Source organism: Lagenorhynchus albirostris, chromosome 20, assembly GCF_949774975.1.
Source record: "Lagenorhynchus albirostris chromosome 20, mLagAlb1.1, whole genome shotgun sequence".
Classification (NCBI taxonomy): domain Eukaryota; kingdom Metazoa; phylum Chordata; class Mammalia; order Artiodactyla; family Delphinidae; genus Lagenorhynchus; species Lagenorhynchus albirostris.
Window position 1 is genome coordinate 6,028,234 of NC_083114.1, and position 19,349 is coordinate 6,047,582.

General features: G+C 44.9%; 1 protein-coding gene across 1 annotated transcript in view; it reads right to left on the reverse strand.

Annotated features, from left to right (window-relative positions):
* DNAH9 (dynein axonemal heavy chain 9) overlaps positions 1-6,231 on the reverse strand; it is a 298,757-nt gene extending 292,526 nt beyond the window's left edge. Inside the window, 1 exon segment of the mRNA XM_060132968.1 lies at positions 5,815-6,231. Coding sequence (XP_059988951.1) covers positions 5,815-6,231 — 417 coding nt within the window.
* Positions 6,232-19,349: the final 13,118 nt, after the last annotated feature.

The following is a 19,349-nucleotide window of genomic DNA, read 5'->3' on the forward strand; positions in this document are numbered from 1 at the left end:
ATGGCGATGGTGAGAGGAGGAAACCAGAAGACTGGTGACCTGAAAGCCAAGTGAAGAAAGTGCTTCCAGGAGGACGGGTCACCATGAGCTGTGCCAAAGGCTGCTCACAGGTCAAGCAGGAAAAGACTGAAACATGGCCATGTGATTCAGACAAGTAGAGGTCACTGGTGACGTTGACAACTCTTTCTTTTCCATGCAATGTGGGGGTAGGAGCCTGACGAGTGAGGAAAAGGATAGGACATAGCAAGACTAGACACGAAGTCTAGACATTTCTGCTCAGCTTCACGAGGGCGGGTATACGGTAGGCAGGGAGTTGGAGTTCACCAGATTTATGGTTTTGCCAAAGACGTACGACAAAGCGAGACAGAGGCTGTGATGATAATGATGGAGCACTTGAGCTGGGTAAGGGGGGAAGGACGTGGGTGTGGAGGATGGACAGAGGGCAGGCGGCAGGATCAACGGACTGCAGGTGCCAGCAGGGTCACAGGCTTGTGGTAGGGGGCTGCTGGGGACAGTGAGCCGGAAAGACAGGAGTAGGGTCAGAGAAAGAGGTGCCTGGAATTGGATCACCAGGGCGTGGTCTGGTAATGCAAGGACTGGGAACAGCACGGGAAGGGGCGGTTAAGATAGGAAGGGCGACAAGGTCAGTGGAGGAGGAAGGTTCAAGGGGCCCAGAGGCCGGGTTAATGAAGGATCACTTATGTGTCTATTGAAAGAGCCACGTGTTAAGACGGGAGCAACGCTGGGGGAGAGTCACAGCGAGCAGGAACCCAACCGTGGGGAAATGAGGGCAGTGCTATCAATTTATGACACAGCAATGGGGGGAGACGGTGGCTTTGTCTAAAGGCATCAGATTCAAACTGGACTGTTTTCCACTTGAATCGAGAAAGAGCAAAGAGAAGCAAGGATGCCTGTCTCACCTCAGAAGCAGAAAGGCTGAGTCTTTGGGGAGAGATGAGTTTGCGTTAGAGCACAGTGACAAGGGTGGGTGACAGGAAGTGAGGAAGCTTTTAAGGGGGATGTAGAGTCACGGTAATTCTTGTCCTTTAGGGAAAACCTACAACTAATGTTAACAGAGAACCAACCTGACTCCACGTTGTGTCTATTCCTTTAGCTCTAACCGTTGTGCTTTGTTTCCTGTCTTAATCACGCTGGCTCTGCATCTCTGTAAAAGGATGTTGCCTAGAGCCTGAAACACACATGACAGCCCATTCCCAAGGTTTTGCCTCCCAGGCTTGACCTTTAAAGGTGTCAACAAAAAGTTGCAAAACAGAGAATAACAATTGTCCTGTTGGAGGTTTACACTGTGACCAGACCTTTGTGAACAGCTGCAAGAAGTTTGTAATACCAGCCACACCTCCTCCCCGCCTTTAGTACGAAAGAAGCTTGAATTCTACCTCAGGGAAGATGGTTCTACCAGCCCACCATCTTCCTGGGCTGCTGGCATTCCGATTAAAGCCACTATTCTTTGCCCCAACAGCTCCTCTCTCGATTTACCAGCCTGCCGTGCGACGAGCACTACAGGCTTGCCCTCTGTGATGCTAACACACTCTATTCCAAGCGTCCTGATCGGTTATTTTAAATTTCACGACAGGCCTACAAGGTGCTTCGATCCTGACAGAGGTGAGCTAGCGCGCTCACACCATCCCCACCGAACGCGACAGAACCAGCACTGGAACCCGGGTCCCCCAGACTCCAAATCCCATGCTCCTCTCACGGGGAAAAGGACCCACACTTTTACCGGAAACAAACCTACAGCCTCCCTTCTTCTGCCCTCAACAACCCATCTACCTACGCCCACCGCTGCACTGGCTTAAGGGAAACTAAGGCTGAGGCTACGGAAACGGCAAGGAAGGAAAACCGCAGTACCTGAGGGCAGCCGAATGGTCCAAGATGGCGACAGGGCATGCACACGCAGAGGCGTCGCGACGCTCGAGGAGAGGCACTCCCGACGCACGCACGGAGGTTCTGCGCATGCCCGCTCCTCCTGCCCCGCCCCGCCCCGCCCTTGCTGTTCACCGGGCTCTGTACAAGGTACCCCTCTCCTCACCCGGGGAGAAGGTGGCGTTTTCAGAGCAGGAGCTTCCCCCTTCTCCATTCCTTGATTAAAGAATAAAGTTTCTGCTTTGCTGGACCTGGTTTCCTTCATTTGGCACCAGCTGGCACTGGGCAACGTAAGGACCCAGTTGGGGGTCCACCCGACTGGACACCCGATTAGAAAGGGTGGGTGACACTCCCTCTCCCAAACCCCAAACTTCAAAACAGCATCCAAGTTCCAGAGCTCTAGGAAAAGGAACCTGGCAGCAGTGAATGAAGGGACTGGGAGGAGGAAGAAAGGGAGCAGGAGGGCTGGTTTCTAAGTTCTGGCAATTCTCCCTTGGAAACATTTCCTGGATGCATATTTTACCTTGTGCTAGTGTAATGTGACAGAAAAGTTAAAATTTATAGCTTCATTCCTTCGTTAATATCATTATCGTTATATCCTATCGTTAATATCACCCCCCCACACCCCACCCCCGCCAACAAAGAATACTTTTCTCATCCAGGTGGGATATTTTGGCTTTAGTTAGGACCAGGGGAGCACGCAGCCAGGGGCTGATCCATGAGTGGGAGGGGTGCAGGGCCCCGAAGTGGCTCTGGATCAGCTTCAGGGTGTGTGAAAAAAGCGGATGGGACGGCAGTGGTTGCATGGCCCAAGAATTGCTATTAGAGCTTTTGAGAAACGCAAGTAAAGGCCTCGAGGTATTTTAAAAATAAACTGTTTTATTTTTATTTATTTATTATATTTATTTATATTTATTATATTTATTTATTTATTATTTTATTATTAGGTTTTTAAAACAGATAACACATTTACGTGGTGCAAATTTTTAAAGTACAAAAGCATGACAGTAAAAAGCTACCTACCCCTGTACCTCCCTGAGTCGCCCAGTTCCTTGGGCCTGTGGATTACTCTGTAAATGAATGTTTTTCCTCCCTCGCTCCTTTCTCTTTTTTAGCAGAAACGGTAGCATACTATACGTACAGTTCTAAACCTTTAAGAAAAATTATCTTAAATTGCAGCATTATCCACAATAGCCAAGAGGTGAAAGGAACCTAAATGTCCATCCATGGATGAATGGGATAAAGAAAATGTGGTATATATACATACAATGGGATACTATTCAGTCTTAAAAAGGAAGGAAATTCTGTCACATGCTACCTTGAGAATGAACCTCTTTGAGGACATTATGCTGAGTGAAGTAAGCCAGTCACAAAAAGACAAATACGTCATGATTCCACTTACAGGAGGTACCAAGAGTGGTCAAATTCATAGACACAGAAAGTAGAATGTGTCTGCCAGGGGCTGAGGGGGGCACAGGTGGGAGTTGTTCAGTGAGTGTAGAGTTTCAACCATGCAGGATGGGGGGATGGTTCTGGGGATCTGCCACGCAATGATGTGCATGAGGTTGACAGTGTTGTGCTGTATGCTTGGAAATTGCTTGGAGAGTGAATTTTATGTGGGTTTTTTATGCCACCATAAAAATAAAATTATCTTAAGAACGGTTCCATTATCAATCATTACTTTTAATTATAGACGGACCTTAATTCGTTCACCCAGTCCCCTACGGATGAACATTCAGTTTGTTTCCAGCCTCTTTCAATGCACCGATAAAAATTCTTGAACATTTAAGAGTCTGAGGTGTTTTACAATTACTTTCACTCGCTGAACTGCCTTGCCTTGACCATGACGCCACTCTGAGATGGACCCACTGCCCTCTACGTACACTAGGTGTAGCTCCATCTCGGAACCTTTGTTCAGTCTGCTCCCCAGACCTTGAAAGTTACCCTGCTCTCTATTTATTCTAATCCTTCTCCTTGTTCAGGAGCCAGTTCAGAGCTGGAGGTGAAGCAGGGCTCTCAGACCACACGCATATGTCTGTCCTCTGAACCCAACAGCACTTTTTGTTTTCCATATCAATAAACATTGTCTTTATTCTGTAAATTAAAATCTATTCACCTATTTCACATTTTGTTTATCTTATTTTCTTTTTTAAAATTTTTTAAAGTTTTAAAAAAAAATTTGTTAAGATATAGTTGATTTAGTGTGTTAATTTCAGGTGTACAGCAAAGTGATTCAGTTATATATATATTCTTTCTTAGATTCTTCTCCATTATAGGTTATTACAAGATATTGAGTAGAGTTCCCTGTGCTACATAGTAGGTCCTTGTTGGTTATCTATTTTATATAGAGTGGTGTGTATCTGTGAACCCCAATCTCCCAATTTATCCCTCCCTCCTTCCCCTTTGGTAACCATAAGTTTGTTTTCAAGCACTTCTTCCTATCATCACCTTTCATGAGGGAATTTGATCCAAGCTTGGATTCCTGCAGGGATGGTGTTCAGACAACACACAGCAAAAACCATTCGGTTATTAAAATACTGAAATGCTTCCATATCTACTGAGAAACCTAGCTTCCCTGGGTCCCCTAGAGCTCCTCTGTCACCCCAGACCCTTCTCTGGAACTCCCCCTCCCCAAAGCCTCCTCATGAAGCAACCAAAGACCTAACACCTGATGCAGCAGGGAGCCTCCAGGACCCAGTGCTAGCACTGGTGCCAACTTTAGGTAAGGTCTGTCTCCACCTCAGTCACACTAGCTTTGAAGATGCTATATATATAGTGAATTTCACAGGTGGGATCTTGTCTTTATTTCTCTGGTGTTCCCCACAGCACCTGTGACTGGAAACATCACACAGCAGGGCATCAAGCCTCCAGGAGCACACACACCCAACTTCCAGGGGCGTTCACTCCTATTCCAGAAAGGTCTCAGTGTCCCAAGAATCTCTCCCGGGCACCCCTGCACTCCGGAGGCTTCTGCTGTGGCGCCACCAAAGCACTCCATAATCCACATCCGGGGAGACCTTCCTTCCTGCGCTCCAGGCCGGCCCCCCCAAACGCCTGCTGGACATTTCCAACTGGATGCCTCAACTTCTTACCTGGGCACAGGGGTGCCCTCTGGTTCATGAAGGACACGAAAATCAAAACCAAGCCACCTCTCCTTTTTAACTCTTCTCCAGAAGTAAAGAGCGTGGAGAGCCCTTCACCTCCTTCACTGACCCATAGGAAATGCCCCCGGGTCCACCACTCCCGGGCTTTTTAAAAAATAAATTTATTTATTTGGCTGTAAATTTATTTATTTGGCTGTGTTGGGTCTTCGTTTCTGTGTGTGGGCTTTCTCTAGTTGCGGCGAGCGGGGGCCACTCTTCATCGCGGTGCGCGGGCCTCTCACTGTCGCGGAGCACAGGCTCCAGACGCGCAGGCTCAGCGGCCATGGCTCACGGGCCCAGCCGCTCCGCGGCATGTGGGATCTACCCAGACCAGGGCTCGAACCCGTGTCCCCTGCACTGGCAGGCAGACTCTCAACCACTGCGCCACCAGGCAAGCCCCCACTCCCGGGCTTTTGCAATGCCAGCTTACAGGGGGGATTCAGAAACGGCGCCTCAAAAAGAGGTCAGGACCCAGGCCCTTTTAAGAATCTAGCCTCGCCTTGACTTTGGCCTGAACGCAGACCAGGAATGAAGCAAGTCCCCCGCGATGGCCTGACTCGGATCCAGCCCCTGCTCAGATTCCCCGCAGCTGCCATTTCACGGCTCGCCTCCACATCTCAGGGGGCAGCCCAGGGTCCTAGTTTCCCGCCAGCTCGGCCAGCCGGCCCATCCCACTTTATTCTTAACTCCTTGAGCTCAGCTCCAGTCTCCTCTCCCATGGCCCCGCCCCGCCGGCCCCGCCTCCTCCTCCAGCGCAGCCAGTGCGGGGCCACCGACCCACCCTCACCTCGGAGAAGAGCGCGACCAGATGCTCCAGCGGCTTGGCGGGCAGGTCCCCGCACAGCACTGCTCCGCGGAGGCTGTCGGGCCCCGGCGGCTCGGGCCTGGTGCGCAGGCAAAAAAGCCCCTTAGCACGAGGCGCGCCGGCCTCGGGTCCCGCGTCCAGCCCCGCGCGCACCGCCAGGCCCGCGGGCCCGGGCCGCACCACCAGCAGCGGCCGCGGTCCCTCCGCGGCCCCGCGGCCCAGGAAGGCGTGCAGCAGTTGCCTCGCCTCGGCCGAGCCCGCGCAGCGCTCCCATGCGCCCGCAGCCGGCCGCAGGCTCCGGGCCACGTAGGCCCCCAGGAGTCGCAGCCGCGGGTCGGCGCCGGGCTCCCAGTCCGCGTTCCCCTCAGCCAGAGCGGGAAGCTCCTCGGCGCTCGGCATCGCGCGCGAACCTGCCTGCAGAGGTTTCCCGGGCGACCGGGACGCGGCCAGGACTCCCGCCTCCGCTCCCCTCCTACTGGACACTTGACTACTGTTCCCGCCCACTCCGGTCCAATAAGGTAGGAGAGGCAAGGCGGGGTAAGGGGCGGGGTCGCGTCGCTGTTGCTAGGAAACCAGCAGAGGCTCAGGTTTCGCGTCTGAACTCGTGGATTAGAGGTGCTCGTGGGTGACTGTTCGGGGCCATGCTTATGGATGAGGCGCATGGAGGGGAGATCAAGGATATAAATGCTGCTAAGGAGCGTGCTGGCTAAGGTCACATTACATTCTTTAGAGGTGTCCAGACACTGAACGTATTATGGTTCTCCCACCTACTCCCAAAATGTGTAATTCAAAGTTAAAAACAATGTCAAATCACAAAATACATGTAAGGGAAATCAATCAAATTTTTTTTTTTTTTTTTTTTTTTTTGCGGTACGCGGGCCTCTCACTGTTGTGGCCTCTCCCGTTGCGGAGCACAGGCTCCGGATGCGCAGGCTCAGTGGCCATGGCTCACGAGCCCAGCTGCTCCGCGGCATGTGGGATCCTCCCGGACCGGGGCACGAACCCGTGTCCCCTGCATCGGCAGGCGGACTTTCAACCAGTGCGCCACCAGGGAAGCCCCCCAATCAAATTTTTATTTCTTTTTCATGATAACTGAAATATTTTATAACAGTGGCTACTGAGCATTTAGAATGTGCTGTGCTACTAGGGAACTGGATTTTTCATTTTCATTTTAATTAATTTAAAATTAAATAGTCACATGTGGCTAGTAGCTGTCATATTAGACAGCTTAGCTTCATAATTTTAATATCAATTATAAGAAAATAAAATAGTTTTACTGGCCTGCTTTGTCCATGCCTTGAGTGTGTGCTTAATCTGAAAAATGGGGGCTAGAACTATGAGATCACTGATTTCCATGAGTATGGCAGCAATGAGTTCTTAAATGCAGCAAAGCACTATTCAATATGTAGGATGTTCAGAGCCTCCCTGTCCTGCCCTTTGTCTGCATCTTGTCTTCAAAAAGGGATAATGTGAAGCACCTTTCCTGACCTCAGAAATTAGCATTTGTCACCTGCTGAGTCCTTTGCCATGCTCAGGATATAAATAGCTTGGCCCTTTGCATGCATGTAAGGTGAGAATGGGACAAGGAAAGGGACAATTCGGGCAGCAGGAGGCCTGCAGTTCTGAAATGAGCTCCTCTCTGCCCTACCACCCTGATTTTAGTCACCAATCAGAGACTGCAGAGTTTCTGGGTAAAAAGAACATTTAGAATGGGCTTCAAAGGAATATTAACAGAATAAGCACTTATTAAAGGCAGCTTAGCTAATAAGAGCCCCTCAGGAAAAGCCAGTAGCTAGAAGGTAAAATGATTGATTTAATAATAACTGGGGCACAGGAGGTGCTGTGATGAAGAGTGTCCACCTTACAACATGAATCTTTATGTTTGTAGAGAGTGTTTTGTCAGTTCTGGATTAAACAGTAGGCAGACCAACTATGAGTAAAGGGACAAAGCAGAGGCACTAAAACAATTTTTAAGATGGATTTGATAGTTGACATTTCAAAAAAGCATCAGGGAAAAATAGAAATGTTGGGGGCTTCTTACACATATCCTAGTTGTGCAGAGTTTTTATTTTGCATATAGGAAGGCATCCTTATCGTTTTAGTGCTTGGGGATTCCAGATGTGTCAATCCTGCTCGTATTTTGTGTATAGAGTGAATTCAGGGCCATTAAGTTCCCGTAAACTCTTCAAATACAGTTTCTGCCACCCCCACCATGACCTATTTGCCCTACATCCTCTTTGTCCCTTTGCCGCAACATAGAAACACAGGAGCCTGTGGAGATGACTTGAAGGTGTCTGAGAGTGAAGGCTACTGGACACTGGCAATGTCAGCTTTTGCTTTTTTTTTTCCAGCACCACACCTTAATCTCCATTGTAGAAAGAGATTTGGGAGGCATCTATATGGGACTTATTGAAAACAGCTGACATTGTCTTTCTATTGTGTAATTATGGTATGAAAAATAAAAGTTACAAGTGTATTAGTTATCTATTGCTGTGTAACAAATTACCCCAAAAGGTAGCAGCTTAAAATAGCAATGGACATTTATTATCTCACATAGTTTATGGTGGGTCAGGAAGATGGGAGCAGTTTAGCTGGGTGGTTCTGGCTCATGATGTCTCATAATGTTTCAGACAAGATGTTATCAGGGGCTACCTCATCTGAAAGCTTGACTGGGATTGGAGGAACCACTTCCAAGGTAGCTCATTAATGTGGCTGGCAAGTCAGTGCTGACTGTCAGCAGGAGGCTTCAGTTCCTCAGCATGTGGAGCTCTCCATTGGGTGCTTAAATGTCTTCATAACACCCTGGCTGCCTTCCCCTAGACCAGGTGATCTGAGAGCAAGACAAGCCCCAATGTCTGTTATGACCTAGCCTTGGAGGTCACACTGTCATTTCTGCAAAAATCCCATTAGTTACAGACGTTCACCTTATTCATTGTGAAAGAGAACTACACCTGGATGTGAACACCAGGGAAGAAGAATCCTTGGGTGCGCTCTGAGAGGCTGGCTATTGCAAGAGGTGTTAAGGAAGATATGAAATTTGTGTAATTGTTGCCATTTTTTAAATTAGAAACTTGAACTTGCTTCCATGAGCATTGCATTTTGTATATAGATTTTTTGCTTGAAATGACTAGGCATAATTCCTGTTCAACACTTGTAAATAATGATCTCTTTAAATTCTGGATAGTCATCATTGACAAGTTGTGTTCACACGAGCAGGTAGTGCAAAATTTAAAGCCTTTTACAATTATTCAAAGGTGAGCAGTTGGCATTATATTTACAGAATCTTAACAGCTCTTCTTTTCTTCCTTGACAAACGTTATGTTGAGATTTCTTGGGATGCTGCTAATGGATATTGAATCTAAATCAACCTTTCTGTATCAAATACTTGAAAATAATGATGAACTTTTAATTCAAAGAACATGCATGCATTGTTAGAATGGTCTCCTCTCAGCCACCTTGAATGCCCTAAGTGATGATGTCAGACACTCATGGGCAGATATATTGGATACATGTGTAGAAGGAGGGTCCAGGCTACTTGGGGCTCCATCCCGGAGATACACGTAAGAATATTGATTGTTACATTTTGCATAATAGCAAAATTATGGGAAACAAACCAAGTGTTCATCCATGATAGAATGGATAAATAAATTACGGTATATACTAGTCATAGAATACAATACTATACAGCAGTGAAAATGAAAGGACTGTAGTTGTATGCATCAACAGGATGAATCTCAAAAGCATAATGTTGTACAAAAAAGGCAAGTTACAGATGAGTACATTAGAGTACATTTATTAGAAGTTTCAAACCAAATGAAACAAAGAATATTTTTTTCAGGCAGATATACATATGTAGTCATCTAGAGAAAAGTAAGTGGGTGATTATCACGAAATTCAGATTTTGATTCCTTCTTGTTGGGGACAGAGAGGCATGGGATGGTGAGGGGCACACGTGAGCCCCTGGTAATGTTTTATTTCTTAACCTGGCTTATGCCAGGTTATGGGGTTAAGAAATAACCTGGCATAAGCCAGGTTATGGGGTTAAGAAATAACCTGGCATAAGCCATGTTATTTTCATTTTATCATTCATCTTAAACTGTACATATATATTCTGTACTTCTTTGTATGTATGATATACTTCACAATTACAAAAAAGAAAAAAGGATGTGTCATTTCTTATACTCTTGAGTGTTGTGGGGAGTTCATTTCAGTTACTGGGAATAAATGCTAATAATTCATTAGATTTCTAAAATTACACATCAAATATCTTTAAAATGGTGATTGACCAATTTTACAAATTTTATATTAGGTCTATTACTGGTGACTTCTTTCTTATCAGCCCTATCTTACTTTACTTCTTGGCTCTGTTCAACCCAGGAGATTCCAGATTCACTAGTCTCTTAGCTTCCATGACAAGTGTCCTCCTCTCAGGCACTTCCTCTCATTCTCCGACTACTCCCTTTTTGCCCATCCTTTCCATGTAAGTGTTGCTTGGACATCTCTCAGAGCTTCTGGTCCTCTCACTTTAAAATCTCTCCTTGGATGAACTCACCCATCCAAGGCAGCAATTCTTTCCTTTATACTAATGGCTCTCAAACCCATATCTCCAGCCCAAAGCTAGGGAGATATAACATTTTAGGATAATGCCTGTGTTCTTCTCAAAGGTCTGTAAAAACTGTTCCACTGTTTTCTGAAGTGCAGTGTTGGAGAGAAGTGTGAAGCGAGCTTGATTTTTGTTCCTTTGTAGGTAACATTTTGAAACCACATGATTGTTTAAGGAATTTTTTTTCTCCCTTTTTATTTTTGTGATTTAAAAAAATGTTTGAGGATAATAGGTAATGTCCCATTGAATTGATTTTTGCCTGAAATTATGAGAGCCCATTTGGTTCTCATAATGATGTGTTTCTTCACAGCAGGACAGATTGTTCTATGGAATCTTTGACTGTTACTTATTTTCCATTTGCACTCTCTGGTCTGGTTTTCTGGTAATGTAAACCGATCGAGTGTGCTAACAATTACAAGTAGGGGATGCATTTTGAAATACTAATTGAGGTTTTCCATTCCTATATGTTTGGATGTTGCCCTGTGGCTCTTTACTCGGTGGCTTATTGACATGAAATGCCTTGGGAGTATGGCTACAGCCTGAAACAGTCCATTGAATTTCTCAGCAGTTTTTAAGTACAGAACAGAGACAATAGCGGTGAAAACCAAGCTATTTCTCTTTTTTTTATTGTAAGAGCCAAGCACTTAAGAGGGAGAAAAGGTTTATGTTGTGTTGCTTGTTTGGTTTAATTCCAAGAGCTTGGCTTTGAATATACAGGGCAGAGTCTGGAGGATGAAGAGGTTAGAATGTAAATGCTAGGCTGTAGGTGGATCAGAGCGCTTGGCGATCTGATAAGCAGATTTCCTTAAAAGGAAGAATAAGAACTCTTTCTAGGATGGGGAGGACGAGGCTGGGGAGGCAAAGTAGAGGACCACTTGGCTATGACTGTAGAGTTCTTGACAATTTCAGGAGAGTTCAGGGTAGGGGATGACATGACAGCTGCTACAGACATACTTGGGTGTCCAGGAGAAGGGACACTTGAGCCTGGCTCCCCAGGGAAGACATGGGAAACTGCACACACGTGGAGAAGCCCTTATCCCGCCTGGTGCCTGGAGTTAGAGCAGCAGTGGATGAGGGCAGGTTTGAAGGAGAGTAACTAGAGGGCAGCCTTTCAATGCTGCCTTGACCTAGCAGGTTCAGGGATAGGAACTGACTGTTTCCAAGATCATTGTAGAATGGTTGGGAGGAGGAGAACAGAAATGCTTAGAAGGCCAGCTGTGAGGTCAGGCTGAGGCAGAAAACAGAATAGGTACCTGTATTGCCTAAAGGCCTTGGTGGATGACAGTGTATGGTACAAAGGACAGATGTCCACCCTCTCCTGATGGCTGGAAGGGATACAGGCTCTCAGGAACTTCCAACCCTCTGGAGAAGAGTAAAAGGAAAGAAACCTGAAGACTACACAGACATCAGAAGTGACTGAGTTACCTAGAAATGGCAAAATGCTGTTTTCATCTGCTGCCTGGATATAGGGGTGGATCAGTTCATGGCAACGTGTAAGAAGCCATAGCGTTCATGTGTCAGAACCTGCAAAGCAGGAGCCCATGGAGAGATCTCCAAAAGCATATGTCTGCAGAACCACAAAAAGGGGGTTCTTGGAGGGTCAGCAAAGGCACCAAGCCTGGCAACCATGTCCTCCAGGATAAATAAGATTGCCGGACAAAACACAGGATGCTGGTTAAATTTGAATTTCAGATAAATAATGAATAAGCCTTTAGGATCAGTATGTCCCAAATGGTGCGTATAAGGCTGCATGGGGAAATGAGACATACTTATACCCCAGAATTATTTATCTGAAATTCACCTGGTATCTTGTATCTTTATTTGTGAAATCTGGCAACTCTACCCAAGTGTAACAGCGTCCCTCTCATCCCCACCTTCCACATCTCATGTGAATTCCATTCCGAGGCAAACTCGAAGAAAGAAACATGTAGTGAAGGAGATTTTGACAAATGTAGTTTCCTGCCTTGTAAAGGACAGTGGTGCCAGATTGATAACAAACGATTTGGAATGAGATCTCATGAGGCAATTTTAGCTTTTAGATTTAGAAAAACAACAACAACAGCTCCCCCAGCAGAAAGGTGATTTAACGGACATCAGTTTTGTTTATCTATTTGTTTGTGTTTTCCCCCCGGCATCTGTTCACCCTTCTTCTGGTTCACCACTTTTTCTTTGGGGAACTACCCCCACCCCCTGAACCACCTTCTACCCTCCTACCCCCAGCCCAGGTACTTCGGTAGGGCTCAATTCCCAGCTCTAGGGCTGAAGCGTGTGACTTGGCCTAAGCTAATTGGATTATTCCATTTGGCAGTCAACGATCTGATGATGGACATGTGATCCCATCAGAACAGCAGAGTCAGACCCAAGGCTTTGGTGTGACTGTTGGGGTAAATAATGCCATTCTAGTTTCTCATGGACTTGAACCTAGGAGGATGTAGGACAGGGCTAATGGGGCCACTTTGGCACCATGAGGAGAAGGGTCATCTGAAAATGGAGCAAGAAATAGAGAAGAGAAAGCAGTTGCTGATGACACTGTTTGAGCTGCAGCCCCTACACTGAACTCTTCACTGATGTGAGCAAAGACATGCTCTCCCCAGGCAGCCAGTCTGAGTTGTGCTTTCTGTCCCTCTTACATATGAGTCACAACTGATGCAGCTGGCAGGGAAAGAAACATTTCTTCGAGATGAAGATGTAAACTGGTAACAGGGAAGGAATCCATCAGGGAGACACTTGAGGAGAGAAAACACGAAAGGGATTCTTCCTGGAACAATTCCTATAGGACACGAGAGGGGTGACCCTTCAATCGCTTTGTTATATAAAGACTCCAGATCACAGACTCAGCCCTTGCTTTTCACACTGCTTTTGAACCAAGGCAGCGAACCAGAAATTAACATGCGCACATTTTCCTGTGTTTATTCACCATTCAATATTTAATTCCCAGAAGGGTGAAGGAAATACTTAATTAAACATGCTAAACAATAACCATCCTCATTTGCTTTTCACGTGGACTTGTCTTACGAAAATACGCCGTGAAGAGTCGATGAAGCTATTTTTAAAAAAAACAAATTCCGCACATCGCTTAATTATAATAACCTATAAAGTGTAACTGTACATTTTCCACCCCAGGAAACGGGTGGGCAGAACAAGGAAAGCTGCAGAAACACACCTTCTCAGCTCTTTCCTTTTTTTGTGATTGCAGGAATTCTTGGGGCTTGGCATTCACTTTAGTTCTCCGATATGGTCCTCTTGATTTCAGAGGAAATCTTACATCTAAGAGGCCTGGGGTGCTGACCCTTCTGGTGGGATGGGATTACAAAAATTTCTAAATATATATTCAGTCGTGACTGCATGATGGAATGAAGTAGGACATGTATTATCAAACATCTGGAAAATTCTGTTCACCACTGAGCTGGTCATGTAGGTGGGTGTAGGATGAAGAGGGGCCTGGGAAAGAGCTGGGATTTCAAGATGAAGTCTGTACTTCATGGTACCCGGAATTAAGGAGAAGAGAAAAGATCCTTGATTCTTTATCTCATTGTTATTTGCTCTCATATGCAAAGGTAACTCTCCTGATTTTTCTCGTTTGCCTCCAGGGTAGAGGAGGATCTCAGTTCTTTTTTACTCTCTAGGTGACAACCCTCCTCCTAACAGGAGATGCAGAGCCAGGTGGGCCAAGTTACTTGTAGGGTATAACAGACATAGTCCACCAAGAGGACCTTTCCAAGGGGTTAGAAATGAGTGTGCCTGGGAAATATGGAAACGAGCACCCTGGCAAATACGAAAGCAGGAAGATATTGTCTCTTTTAATGGGAACAAGGTTCATCATGTGAAACCTCATAGGGTGGCAACAAATTCGAGCATTCTGAATTGAAGATGCTTCTTTATTTGGGCCAGATTGTTTTCTGCTACATATTGTGCAGCCCTATCTGAGGAGCTTATTTGGAGTTAGAACTAAGCTGAATGTCTGTGGAAAATAGAAGAGAGGATGATGGTTGGCCTGGTGGGTAAACCTAATCTTCACTGTGTGGGCTTGACCTGTGTCATCAGATTCTGAAAGCAAAGCAAAATCAAAGAGGCAATCACAATAGTTGCGAGGGGTGAACTGCTCACCTCACTGGTCCTCACGGGGGTCAGAAGCGATTTGGCAGGCCGGTGAGGCAGCGCACGAGGGTGTAGACAGAACCCATGGGAATTCTCTCACACTGGATTGCTCTCCTCCCAAGGAAAGGACACCAGTGCCCACGTCAAGACCAAAGGCTTGAGTTGAGTTCTGAATTTAACAGAAAGACAGGAGAATATCTGGTCTCCGAGGGAATGGACCCTCACAGAAACTTCCTAGACTAACTCTCATCCTCTATGCCCATCCAGAATCCAAAGAGTAGGACCTTCAGTCTGGACTGACCAAATTCTCTTTTGGTCCCGGTCCAAAGTGAACCCCAGGGTCTCCCTTTCTTCCCACATCCAGAGAAATCGCAAGGGCAGGGATTTCTCCCAGGGGAGAGGGGCCAAGCAACTCAGTTTCACCTTGGCTGTCTACACAGCACTCTCCTATCTTCCCTCCACCCCCAATGCCCAACCTACACACTTGTGAGTCATGGTCACTCACTGGGTTAGATAAACAAGACGAGGCTGGAGCTGTTCTTTTCTTTTCTTTTTTGTGGGCCCTCTGGTGTGAGGTGGTCCCTTGTAGGTCCTCACCTTTTTGTGATGTGGGCCCTTTGTTGTGAGGTGGTTCCTTCTGGTTTCCTCATCCTCTTTGTGATATGGGCCCTCTGGTGTGAGGTGGTTCCTGCTGGGTGCCCCATCCCCTTTGTGATGTGGGCCCTTTGGTTGTTCTTTTTCTAAAAGAATGAGAGGCCATCTTTTCCCTCCATTTGGCCCTAAGTCCTTTGAGATCTTTCTCCCCAGTGGTTACTGTAAGCTGACCTGGGGCATACCTTCAAATGGAGTCACCTAGGTCTCATAAGGCCTGGGCATTCTGATTAAACCAACTCTGCCCTAGACTTAAGAAGAATCTCCCCCTCTTTCTTATTCTGCCTCTAACTCTTAACTAGAGAAAACAGAGTCGTCCATGAGTTCCAGCTGAGTCCACTAAAATTCTCCATGGCCCTAGACAATCGTAAATGATTCTTTGCTCTCTTCTTGTTCCATGTATTTCTCTCTGAGGTTTTGTGGTAAGAAGTAACAGTTGGAGGGAGAGATTTGGTTGCCTGGGATTTGGTATTTCATCTTCCTCTTTCTGCTGAATTTTGACATGATTTCAATTTACTGCTACACTGACTTTCTCTTGGTGACATGACTTCCCAGGGGTCTCAGAGCTACACGGTGAGAACAAAGACCAGTCCAGCTCAGAATCTTTGGAAGCTTTACTGGCCTGTGAGAAGGGCATCATGGAAATAAGCAAAATGATATTTCAAGGCCAGCTCTAGGAAGTCAACTTTGTCAGAGGTTTATATAGATTGCTCTCTGCTCATAGGGTTCAATAATCCCTTATGTAGCCCACACCTTTTACTATAAAAACCTACATCCCCTGACCTACCAGGAAGAGGGATTATTACATCCCCAATTTTCAGTTTCCAAGGGAGATGTTTATATCCAGGAGTTCGTGTCCATGATCCTGTGGGTTCTTAACATGCCCTGGTTCAAGGCATTACTTGCTTATTGGTGCCAAGACTATTTGTCAGAATTCAGGTTCCATCCCTAATACTCAGTATCAGTGGTTAAGAGCTGCTATGGATGTATGGGAGTAAGGAACCCCAGCTCTGACTATTTGACTTGGAGCTTCTGTATTTTTAGTTGACCAACCAAACTCTGGTTCACAGACATGTTGTGTTTAGCCAGGAACTCATTGGCCCAGAGAGTGTTTTCATTTTAAATGAATTGCCATATTTAAAAATCAGCGTATTTGCACCCTTTAGCATATTAAAGAATGGCCATTGTTGTGATTGGCTGGAGGTGAGAGGTGTAGTCCCCTTTAGATGGGCTTGTGCTCTCTGATTTCATAATCCTCACTACCTCCTAATGGATCTAACACATCTATATTAGGCTAACATTAAAGATAGCCTAGAAATTGTGTCTTCTCAAAGGCAGTAGTGATTGTCTTAGAAGGGACAAAACAGGGAGTGAGGGGGACTCCAGAGAGTGTGTGCCCTTTCCAAGGGGAACAGCTGCCACTCACTCTGCCCACCGGACCCCTGTCACAACCCCCGATTTACCAATTCCCCAATTACAAGCGGGACTAATGCACTCTGCCTATCGGAGAGCCATCAAAGCACAGTCCAGGGAAAGAAGGAAAAAGGGAGCAAAGGTCACAGCAGATGATGGCTGACTCTTCCCCTTAAGGTGTGTGCCCAGTAGAACTCTTCCCATTGGTACCTGAATCTACCACATGTAAGCCAACCCCTGTATGAGTAATGGGGCACCTTTATAGAGGAGGTTCTGCTGGAGGATGATAATATTTGCTGCTTGTTTTCAGGACTGTGCAGCTTCTTTGTTCCAAGTGAGTCCTCCAGCCCCACTTCTTTTAGAATTTAAAAGAATAAATTTTATTTTTTCCATTATGAAAGGAATGCATGCTCATTATAGAAAATCGGGAAAACGCATAAAGGTAAAAGGAAATTTAAAAATTACTTAGACTCACTACCACTGTTAATAATTAAGGGTGACTTTCTTCCACTAATTTTGCTACACACACACACACACACACACACACACACACACACAGATACACACATAGATACATTTATATGTAAAATGAGCTTATGATATTTATAAATTGCCTATGTGGACTGTGCTCTGAATATAAAAGTAATATATGCTCATTATAGAAAACTAGAAATTATCAACAATTTAAAGAAATATAAAGAAATAACTGTAAATCGAATAGAGTCCCACCACTTAGTGATAACATAATTGATTTGTTGCTATTATTTACTTATTGTTTTAGCTACACATTTTATATGCACACGATTCTGATTTTTTTAAAACATAATATAGGCAGCATAATCACAGTGCTAGATGAAAGATAGTTATTAGCCTACATAGTTTTTAAAACATTAATGATGTGGATTATTCAATATGGTTTTTTAATAATTAGAAAATGACTCAAAATCCTCAAGGGACCACTGTGTTGCCCTATGCAGTTGAAATTTTGAGCATAGGACAAAAATTCTGATTTGGTAAATCTCCAGACACAATGTCACCATGCTTCTCCCTGGTCTCCCAGCCTTCAGAATGAATTTCACCAGTCCCCTCCCTGCAGTAGAGTTCTAGTGATTCCTCTGAAGTTGCCACCATGCTTCCTTGGGGCCTCAATGCCTTTTTTTTTTTTTTCCTTTTCTTTCTTAGGATAGGGCCAAACTCCTTAACGATGGGACATACAGTAGTCCCTGCTCAGGAAGAGACAACATGAGGATTAAATGAGTTAATACATGTAAAGTGCTTTGGAATAATGCCTTGAATTAATGTTAGCTGTCATTATTCTTCTTTTCTACTGCCTGTATTCTTTCTCCATATTGTGTGGGACAAGGCTACTGGTAGCCCCAGATTCATATCATTAAGGTCCATTCCTTGAGAAGGAGGGAATTTTCTCTCTTTAAGTCTCAGTTTAGAAATTAAAGAAATGTACTTTAATTGGTCTGGTCTGTGCCATGTGCCTACACTGGTTGCTGGCGTACGGTGGAATCTGTTACCCAGAGGTGTGTGGGGTACCACATGGTGGCCAGGACCATGTAGGACAAAGAATCACATGTCCCCGCACTACCTTCTCCCTTCCCATCCTATCTCTCCTTAGGATTTTCTTCTCCTGATATATTAAAGCCTTGTCTTTATTTTTTAATTTAATTTTTATTTTATATTGGAGTATAGTGATTTACAATGTTGTGTTAGTCTCAGGTGTACAGCAAAGTGATTCAGTCATACATATACATGTATCCATTCTTTTTCAGATCTTTTCCCATAGGTTATTACAGAATATTGAGTAGAGTTCCCTTTGCTATACAGTTGGTCCTTGTTGATTATCTGTTTTATATACAATAGTGTGTATAAGCCTTGTCTTCGTGTAACCTATCAAGGATGTCATCCAGAGTCTCATTCTTACGGTCTTATGATCCTCTTTTGAGTTTTTAACATGAATGAAATTTCCTTTTCCTTAATCTGGGGCATTGCGTAAAGGTCCCACGCAAGACGTATTTATCTATATAATCACTATAATATCAAACAAGTAAGTCCTATCATGTCATCAGGAACAGCTTTATTCCTTCCTCCCATCCCCTACTTTCCAGGTTATTCTTAGAAAATAAGAAGTCATTTGGTAACTTCACAGCTTAATAATTAATATGTCCAGTTCATTAGAATATGAACAATTCCAAATTAATGTGAAACTAAGGCGTCTTCCTGGCCTAAGCTCAGCTTTACTGGGGTTTGTCAGTGTCCCTCTGATAAGGGACGGGCTGACCAGTGGCAGTGGAAAAGGGGAGTTTTACACCCCCTACCCTGATTCCTCTGTGGGTGCTTCCTCTCCTCCTCCCCTGCCTCTGGGGGGAGGTGTGCAAAGTGTGATATCGCAATAGACTAACTGCAGAAGCAGATATCAAAATCTAGATATCTTCTAAAGCCAGACACTAAAGAAATTTGCAAAAAAGGGAAATAATTCTATTCTTCTTACTATATTTTTGGAAAATAACAGTTATTTCTCATAGCAATGTGTTATTTATGTTGACACATCATGGATTTATTGTTTTTATTTTTAAATGGTTTAATAAATAACTTGTAAGTGGTCTTCATTTTGATTTATAGTATAATAAATGTGTATAGATATGTCCCATCCAAGCAAAAGTTCTTTGGGGTCGTCTATACATTTTTTTAAATTTTATAGAAGTATAGTTGATTTACAATGTTGTGTTAATTTCTGCTCTCA